The 9,735-nt window shown below is 34.8% G+C and overlaps 2 protein-coding genes across 2 annotated transcripts; one reads left to right on the top strand and one right to left on the bottom strand.

The window, feature by feature from the left end:
* Positions 1-1,331: 1,331 nt before the first annotated feature.
* LOC18098554 (Golgi apparatus membrane protein-like protein ECHIDNA) lies at positions 1,332-4,877 on the bottom strand. Its single transcript, XM_006382295.3, has 6 exons — positions 4,769-4,877; positions 3,560-3,616; positions 3,261-3,464; positions 3,077-3,136; positions 2,622-2,748; positions 1,332-1,704 (listed from the first exon to the last, which is right to left on the bottom strand). The coding sequence occupies exons 1-6, from the start codon at positions 4,781-4,783 to the stop codon at positions 1,616-1,618; spliced, it is 552 nt and encodes a 183-aa protein (XP_006382357.1). The 5' UTR covers positions 4,784-4,877; the 3' UTR covers positions 1,332-1,615.
* Positions 4,878-5,597: 720 nt separating this feature from the next.
* LOC18098553 (chloroplast stem-loop binding protein of 41 kDa b, chloroplastic-like) lies at positions 5,598-8,628 on the top strand. Its single transcript, XM_052452786.1, has 10 exons — positions 5,598-5,847; positions 5,937-6,071; positions 6,154-6,240; positions 6,362-6,452; positions 6,545-6,599; positions 7,399-7,459; positions 7,535-7,756; positions 7,863-7,979; positions 8,101-8,190; positions 8,280-8,628. Exons 1-10 carry the CDS (start codon positions 5,743-5,745, stop codon positions 8,457-8,459), a joined length of 1,143 nt encoding a protein of 380 aa, XP_052308746.1. The 5' UTR covers positions 5,598-5,742; the 3' UTR covers positions 8,460-8,628.
* Positions 8,629-9,735: the final 1,107 nt, after the last annotated feature.

Below are 9,735 nucleotides of genomic sequence, written 5' to 3'. Positions count from 1 at the left end.
TTGTCAAGTTTGTCGGCATCGTATTTAGGGCACCTTTTTGTAGCTTTTTATTTATTTACATTTTTCACAAATTTCTTACTAGAAAGCTACGGACCGGATTATTGATATTCACTATGCTACCAAGGTTTACTAACTTAATCTTATTAAAAAATCAAGAAAATATATTTTAAAAAATATTAAGATAATAATATATTAAATTTACTTAGATTGATATGCTAAGGGGGTGTTTGATTTAAAAGTATAGTTGTTTTTTTTTTTAGAATTTATCTAAAAAGCATGTATTTTTTTGTTTTTTGAGATGTGATTTGTACTTTGAAAAAATTGTATCTTTGAAAAAAAACATCATACCTCGGAGCCAAATACATACTAAATCTACAACCAAGATCATAATACTATAATAACTCCACATAAAAATATAAAATAAATTATAAAATATAATTTTTAAATAGTCTAATATTGAATGATGAAATTGAAAAAAAATCAATTAAAAAAAGAACTCGAATTAACTCCAGTTAACTTGTTAATCCAGTTAATTAAATCATGAGATCAACATAACTATATAGAAAATAAATCTAAACAAATTATGTAACTCAATTCTTAATAAATCAAAAATAGAATAATGAATTTTCAAAACAATTCAATTAAGAAAAGACAAAAAAATAATTAAAGACAACCTGAGTTAACATGTAAAACTTATAACATGATAACCTCTTAAAAAACAAATTAAATAACAACCTAAATCAACTCATAAAAAATAACTTGAAATAAATTACAAAGCTATAAATTCCTAAACTAAATGTCAAATAATAAAAATGAAGTTGAAATATATATAAGAAAATTATTGAAGGATAGTAATTTATAAGACAGTGTAAAGTAAAGTCATCACCTTATTGTTTTGCTAGGGTATTTAGGAATGTAATCAGAATTTTTAAATTATTTTGATATATTAATATTAAAAATAACTTTTTAAAAATAAAAAATATTATTTTAATATATTTTTAAATAAAAAAACATTTCAAACCATAATCCCTATTATATTCCCAAATCCACAATCATATTCTCGAGGCCAAACATCGACCCACGCTACGCCATAAAATTATATGACAACCATTCTAAAGACCCCACTTGCATATTTGGGCTCTCTATTTTCTAGCTCGAATGACAATGAGAAATCCAATAAGCATACTGTTGGGCAAAGTCTTCAAATCTAGCTAGCAAGCTCCCTTGATCGATGAGAAAACGAGGGGAGTTTATCTGAAAAGTTCATATCAGAACCCCAGACGAACACAATTATTGAACTATTGATTTCTGTAGATATCGAGCTGCGGATATTGAAGGCTGTTAAGACTGCTTTACTGAAGAGAGCTAAAAACATGGCAATAATTACACTCAACAGCAAAATTATTTCTGTAACACTATCGTTTTTCTTAATTCATTGCACAAATGATTAGGTGTCTGAGAGGTCAACAAAACATCTAAACTGTATCCTACTGGAAGTTCAAAAAATCAACCGATGCAACACCACCATGTCTGTATGCTTCCCCCACCAATTTTCAACATCTCTTGCACAAGTGCACGACTTCGGTTATATGGCCCACCTTCTGTAATGAATGAATCACACAACACTGAATGCTGACTGTATGGTAGATGACACTCGAGATGCAATGGTCTGCGATGCGAACTGCTGGAACTGCTTCTTAGCATCTAAAAGAAGGAAGAATAATTTCACATCCTTTTCTCATATTTATCAAAATAATAAATAGAATGACCTAAGGAGGATTAGGCAATAGACCCAAGTGATCAATGCTATGTAAACAGTTAAGTTGTGAGGAATACTTTTAGGCTTTTAGCAGCAAATGAAATAGAGTTTGCGATAAAAATTCTACAGTATCAGCACATGCACAGAGTAAATTTATCCAGACTTACAGCAATTAGTAAGGTTAATCAATGTTGTGCAGACAGTTAAGTTGCGAGAAATACTTATAGCAGCAAATGCAATAGAGTTTGCATAATAATTCTATAGTATAAGTTCAAGTACAAAGTAAAATTATCCAGACTTGCAGCAATTAGTAAGGTTACTACTAAAAATGCAATGAATCTGCAATCATTCCACTTGTTTTGTTTTCTCATCCCTCACACACTTGCCTAGAATATTAAAGGAGGTTATATTATCTGAATAGCAAAAGAATTAAAAACTTTTTCAACTCAAACTCTTAACTTAATTGATTTTGAATCGTCCATGCCAGAACAGTTTACAAGGCCAATGGCATCACCATGTCTTTATTGGGAAACTGATAGGCTTATCTAGTACTGTGTTTTGCAGCGGAGCTGTTACTTGGTGGGAACCCACTAGAGCGTTGCTGTCTATCATGGCATTTTATATAGAATACGCTACTGATTAATCAAACCATAGCGTGATGTATCACAGGCTCAACATAGTCCTTTAAGGCTGAATCTGATTTATTTGACACAAACTGAAACCTAAGTTTTCATTATCCATGTCTACTTCCTACCACTGGAAATATATGGATAAGAAGAATCCCCAATCTAATGGACAGTCTCCAGGACAACATTTAAGCAAATGACAATCTCAGAAAACCAATAAAATGTTGTTTGCTCACCTTTGCGACATTTGGTGAAGCCAACAATGTTCGCAATGCTGAGGGTCAAACATACTCCAACAATGAGGCAGTAATCTGCTTGGAACCTTATGAGAGAGAAAATTCCAAGCACAATCCAGGCGACCGCCTACAAAGTTAAAGGCAAATAATAAATAACATTCAAATGTAGAAAAGAGAGGAAAACAGAAGAAAAGCTTATATCTGAATTTGAACATCAGAAGGAGTGCAAACAACAACCAAAAAAGACCATTCCACATCAATTTACAGACATTCTTCAATCAGGATCTTAAAAAATAGAAATGAGCAGTTCACTTAACATTAGCTGCAAACTATATTGCATTTCTTTAGTTCCTGACATACTTGTATACACCCAAGACCCAACTTTTTTACAAATATGATATGCTGAGGATATGATTTAGTCAGTAACAAAAGAAAATCAAATCCTATGTACTTACTGTTATGTAAAGAGTCCACCAGAACAGCCATGAGTCTTTCTTGTTCATTCGGGCTAATGACTAATGCCAAAACAAATATAAAAATGGATGAGATTCAATTTCAATATCAAACATCCTTGTGAAATTGAGAAGGGCCAGTGCACAATGAGTACATATACAATCAAGCAAGAGTTTTGAAACTGACCTCTTGGTCAAGGGATTCAAATTTCCACACACTCTCACCCAGATCATTTATCTCATTCCACCACCTAAGGCCAACTAAAATCCGACCACTCACATTCTTGACCACCCAAAAATCAAGAGCAGCAAGAAGCACAGTCACCACAAAAATAATGACAAAGCTATTAAAAAAAAGAGCAGAGAGTATGTAAAATGCCAAAGCTCCTGCCTGCAGAAAAAAGAAACATAAGAATATTATCTTGTTCTATTTAAGTTAAATCAAAAGAACTAAACTTGTAAACACAAATTGGATATGTCACATACCTTGAAGAGAACATGAAAGAAACATGTCTTTGGATTGGCGTAATTTTCACCAGGGGGCTGTCAAGAAGGGTTAAACATAAATTATTCGTGCAGAAAAAAAAAATTCAATCAAATGCCATTCAGGATTTCCACTGCTTATATTTAACACTATTCCTATCTAATAGAACTTAAACAACAAAGGGATAACATGCTTAAAGAAGTGCTATACTCTCTCATTCCAAACTTCATAAATTCACTCCTTATCATTAGACACCAAAAGGAATCTCAGGATTCAAAAATTAGATAGAAAATATATTCTATAAACTTTGAACTGTCTGCATAAATTGAATCTCTTAATCATTGTCTCTACTGCATACTATATATCCTTCATGAACACAAGGAAAACAAAAGCAACATCGCCACTGAGTTTCTACTGAAATGATTCAGTAGATTGAAAACATACTAAATATCTCATCTGGGTTTCCATTAAAATGATTTAATGCATTAAAAACAAACTCAAAATCCCAATCGAACATCTATTAAAATGACTAAAAGCAATGAAAACAAATACCGCAACCATGGTAAACAAGCTCAACATGACCCAGTACATTGAAAACAAGCACAACATCTCGTTTGGATTTCCAACAAAATCACTTAATGTAACAAAAGGAAAGCTCAAAATCCCAACTCAGCTTCTATTAAAATGAAAAAAAGCAACCAGTATCGCAACCATGCGACTAAAACGATTCAACACGTGAAAAAGAAGAAGAAGCAACATCTCATTCAGGTTTCAATCAAAACAATTCAATGCAACAAAAACAAGCTAAAAATCCCAAATGGGTTTCCATAAAACCGAATAAACCATGAAAAAACAAACCCAATATCCCAATTTGTTTTTCATTAAATGCAACAAAAATTGCACCTTGACATTGCCTTTTTCTTCCTCGAAACCGACCCACATGAGACTAACATTGCCTCCCCATAAAAAATCTTGGCTTGACAACTCAAAACCAATCACATAGGTACTTAATAGTCCAATTAATTATAAAGATTATCATATTTCTAAAAAACCAATCCAAGCTCAAAATCTCCAACCAAAAAGCAGATCTAATAAGCAGTCCAAATTCATGGATAAATTACAAAATTAATCGAGCCCCATAATTATATTCAACAGAAAGCAATTTTTTTTTTTTTTGAGAAATTGAAGAGAAAGACGGCGACTTGACTCACCTGGCTAGGATCCATTTTAGAGCTTCTCTTCTTCTTTTCTTTTGCTTTCTATTGGTTTTGTTGATTTAAGGAGAAATTTTCTTTTAGGGACCTTTTTGTTAATGTATTCGTATAGAGTTAATTCCTCATATTTATGAATTGGTCCTTTTAGTCTTACAAAGTTACTCTATCCACCCCAAAATCTTTTTTTTCTTCTTCTTCATTTTATTTTAACAGTCAAAATATTTTATGAAAGTTTTTTCATACCATTAGTTTTGGAAAAATCTCAAATGGACATCCAATTTTTTTTTTCTCAAAAAAACATCATTTAAGAATTCATCTGAGTTAACCCGATGACAATAACCTAAGCTTTAAGCCGAGCCAGATCTCGATCTAGTCTGACTAATATGCCGACTATGAAGTTACAGAGAAAGAGTAACTTATTTATTTAGTCCTTGGATTGTAAAGCTAATTACAACTTAATCCTTCATGTTTTAAAAACCTATAATATAATTCTTAGTTCTTGTTGACTCTCGTCTTATTAAAACATCTTTGGTTCCATTTCTATCTAAGAACTTTGAATTTTACATTGTTACAATTTGAATTTAAAAAAAAAACTACAAAAATTTTAATAATTTTAATTCCCAACAAGAGTCAATTTAGGGACTAACTTATACGTTTTCAAACAAAAAAAGACTGTTGTAAATAGGTTCAGAATCTAGGGTCTAAAGAACAGTAATAGTTCACTCAAAGAGGAAACAGGAGGTGGTAATGTTGTGCATGAATGAGAGGCTATGGAATATGGATATAAGTATAAGCAAAAGTGAGGTGGATGATGGGGTCATTGTCTTATCCTAAATTGTTAGAAACCAAGAAAAAAAATGAGAAAAATAAAACAAAGATGAAGCAGAGCCAGAAACTTTCAAATTTCTGTTTGAAAATACTTGAAAAGGCAAAGAGAGGATAGTGGTTGAGACTAGAGAGGTAAGCACAACATGGCTAGGTTGGTGGCTATGCAGCAACAAACTCAGCCTTCTTTATCTCTTCTACTTTCCTCTCTTTCTGACTTCAATGGCACTAGACTCCACTCTCAAGTCCAGGTCTGTCTTCCAGTCTTTCTGCATGGCAGTCCGTCTCTTTATTTGCTTATAGTTAGTCCATGTGTCAATAGTTGTGTACTTTCTTGCAGTGTAAGAGAAGGGCATGGCAGACAAAGCGAGCATTACAAGTTTCAGCATCAAGTTCCAAGAACATTCTTATAATGGGAGGCACTAGATTTATTGGTGTGTTTTTGTCTAGACTTCTTGTCAAAGAGGGTCATCAGGTAGACTTACTATTACCATTTTCTCTTATTTTGTCACTTCTTTGAATGGAATAACTGCAGAGGTGCTTTAAAATCTTGGCAGGTGACCTTGTTTACTAGAGGTAAAGCACCAATTACACAACAATTGCCAGGTGAATCAGACCAGGATTATGCTGATTTTTCTTCCAAGGTATATATATGAGCCAAATGGGTATGAGATTCTTGCTTCTTATTAGATTTCTATAAAGAAATGAAGTACTAGTGTTGGACTCAGTAGGCTAAAATTTTTATTGTTGATCATGATTTTCTAGGTCTTGCATTTGAAAGGAGACAGGAAAGATTTTGAATTTGTGAAAACTAGTCTTGCTGCAAAAGGCTTTGATGTTATCTATGATATAAATGGTATGCAAATGTCTTATGACTGCATCCCTTTCTGGCACAATATTTTGCTCTATTCATCTGATGCTGATCTTCCCTTTTCGATATATTTTTAGGCCGTGAAGCAGTTGAAGTTGAACCTATACTGGATGCTCTGCCAAAGCTAGAACAGTAAGCACTCAACAGTGTATTGATGTTTTGGTTTATAATTCTAATATCCATGTGTATGATCATTTCATTGTTAGCTTTGCCTTTAGCTGTTTCTGTGGCACTTTTTTCGAATTTCGTTGTGCGTTTGATTCTTGTTATTGTTGATTAAATTCCTCAAATCTTGATAGCTTCCATGCTTCTCAATCAAAACCACATTTTTTTTTTTCATCAATGCAATTAGTTGATTCAGCTTATCTCTAATGCAACACAGAGGAAATGCAGTTTTTCAGAGAAGAGTCCTTAAAATTGGTCTGACATAATGGGTCAATCCGTGACCTATCGACCTAAAACATGATATAAGTCAGGTTTTATATTAAACCAGATAGGAGTTGAATTGTCAAACCCATTCGATACGGCTTAAAACCTGGATTAGACTTAGATTGATTTTAAATAAAAAAACGATGTCGTTTGGAATTTTATTTTTTTAAAACAAAAAACTTCAAATAATGCTATTTTGAATTCATCTACGTCAACCCGTGATCAATGCCTTGAACCGGGTCGTGGGCCAAGCTAGGTTTAATAATATTGTTTTATGTTGCGATGCTGCACGCATTACGGTTCTTCTGCAGAAATCCAACAGAGAAACTGTTGTCGAGAAACATGCTTAAACCATGGCTTTTCCCTTTTCTATTTAAACATCATGCGTGCGAGATTTGATCAATTATGGTTAGTTTACAAGAAATCAGGAAACTCCGCAGTCTATCTAGCCTTTCAATAATTGCTGCTGTCTTTGATAATCTGAAGTTCTGTTGATTCTCAGGTTCATATACTGCTCTTCAGCTGGGGTTTACCTCAAATCTGATCTTTTACCACACAGCGAGGTATGCCTTGTAGCATTTTCTTTTTCTCAATCTTCTGGTAACTATCTCTTCTAACCATATAATGTCTGGTTACAGAAAGATGCAGTTGATCCAAAGAGCAGGCACAAGGGAAAGCTTGAGACAGAGAGCTTATTAGAATCAAAGGGTGTTAACTGGACTTCTATAAGACCTGTCTACATCTATGGGCCCTTAAACTACAACCCTGTTGAAGAGTGGTTCTTTCACCGGTTGAAAGCAGGCCGCCCGATTCCAATTCCCAACTCAGGAATTCAAATAACCCAACTTGGTCATGTAAAGGTGAGCAAATCTTTGATTCCATCATGAGTCTCAGTATTTCTGAAAGCAACTTTGGCATGAGTAACATGAAAGCAAGTTTCTGGCATGATGAGTTTGAAATTCCCAGGATTTGGCAAAGGCTTTCGTTGAGGTTCTTGGTAATGACAAAGCCAGCCAGCAAGTATTTAACATATCAGGAGAGAAGTATGTCACTTTTGATGGATTAGCAAGGGCTTGTGCAAAGGTGATTCTGGATTATGTATTGCTGGATATATGCTAGACAGTTGAAGTTTTATAGCTCTTTCGGTAACTTTTTCTCTGAATTAACATATCCGACTGTATCTTCCGATCTTTTTCTCTCTCAGGCTGCTGGGTTCCCAGAACCTGTTATCGTCCACTATAACCCCAAAGAGTTCGACTTCGGGAAAAAAAAGGCTTTTCCATTCCGAGACCAGGTAATTTCTGATAGAATTTGCTGCAACCACCAATTAACATCAGTAGATTAAAACATGTTAAAAACTAATTTCTTTTGTGTTTCATGCAGCATTTCTTTGCATCGATCGACAAAGCAAGGCATGTTCTTGGATGGGAACCTGAATTCGACCTCGTGGAAGGTCTTGCAGATTCTTACAACCTTGACTTTGGCACGGGAACATACAGGAAAGAGGCTGATTTCTCCACTGATGACTTGATTCTAGGCAAGAGCCTTGTTCTTCAGGCCTAGATCATTCATCCTATTTTCTTCACCTTTTGCTTTTCCTTTTGTTATAATTTTTTTCTTTCATCCTTTATGTATTTTATTTGTTTCCAAAATTCACACGCTAGTTCAACAATTATTCATCAAATTTTACCATTAGAGGCTTCTTGTAAATGAGAATCGGACCAATTCTCAATCTTGTTTTTGTTTTTGTCCAGCCAATTTTCTTCCACTCCCTTCGAGGAATTAATAAAGAGTGAAAGCTAAGAAGATTCCATGTGTTCTTAATAAGTTGATTAGTGGTTTGAGAATCCTCAAATGTCACCATAATCCATGATTGCAAGAATCAATTACCTGAAATTCTCAAACAGATTCAACTACCGGAAGCTTAAACAACAGAAACATTGGACTACCTGAAGGTTAAACAACAGAAACGTTGGACCATTGCATAACGACACATCCGAAGCTAAGGAGATTATGATTCAAAGAACAAAGATTTTAGAAAAGAATCTCAACACAAGAATCATATTCATAGTTTAATTGCTGAATTATGTTGGGGATTCCGGCTCCCCCATGCGCGGCCCGGGGGTGTACTGATAGTTGCTCAACGGAGGGTAAAGCACACTGACACAATATTTTACGTGGTTCGGCAAAACCGCCTACATCCACGGGAGAGTCCATATTATTAGAGATATATAGAGAAAGGATTACAACATATATGGAGGAGGAGGATCACTTCACTCAAACTCAACTCCCAGCTCTTTTGCTGCACTTGCAGCTGCTGCAATGGCAGCAAGGCTGCTGCTATTGCAGCTCTCTCTTTCTCTCCACTCTTACGTTCTCACTCTCTGCACTCTCTACAATTCTCTCTGCACTCTCTCATCTTTGCTCTCAAATATAGCCTCCTTTATAGGCATTTCATGGTCAACATGGAGGGGCCAATAGCCTTAAAGCATGCCACCATTTGTGGCATTAATGGAGCAACCACTTGCTTAGTGGTGGGGTATTGCCACTAAATGGCAATATCCTAACAATCACCCCCTTTGCCATTTATGTGGACAATTGTCCTCTTGCTTCTTCAGCACAAGTTTGCATTCTGCAGTTCTTCCAAGCTTACCATTCTGAGAGCATCTTCAACACAACATTCCCCTTCAAGCGTATCAACCATGCTCGGTCCGGAATGATTTTTCAAGCCTTACACCAAGGCTTCCAACACCCCCTCAAACGAATATTCTCAAGTGCGACAATCATTGAGTATTTCAATGTGATCACAAGCTCACCACTCTTCCAAGAGTCTACTCAT

This window comes from Populus trichocarpa, chromosome 5, assembly GCF_000002775.5.
Source record: "Populus trichocarpa isolate Nisqually-1 chromosome 5, P.trichocarpa_v4.1, whole genome shotgun sequence".
NCBI classification, from domain to species: Eukaryota; Viridiplantae; Streptophyta; class Magnoliopsida; order Malpighiales; family Salicaceae; genus Populus; species Populus trichocarpa.
Note: the sequence above shows the minus strand (reverse complement) of the source record. Positions and strands in the feature narration are given on the sequence as shown.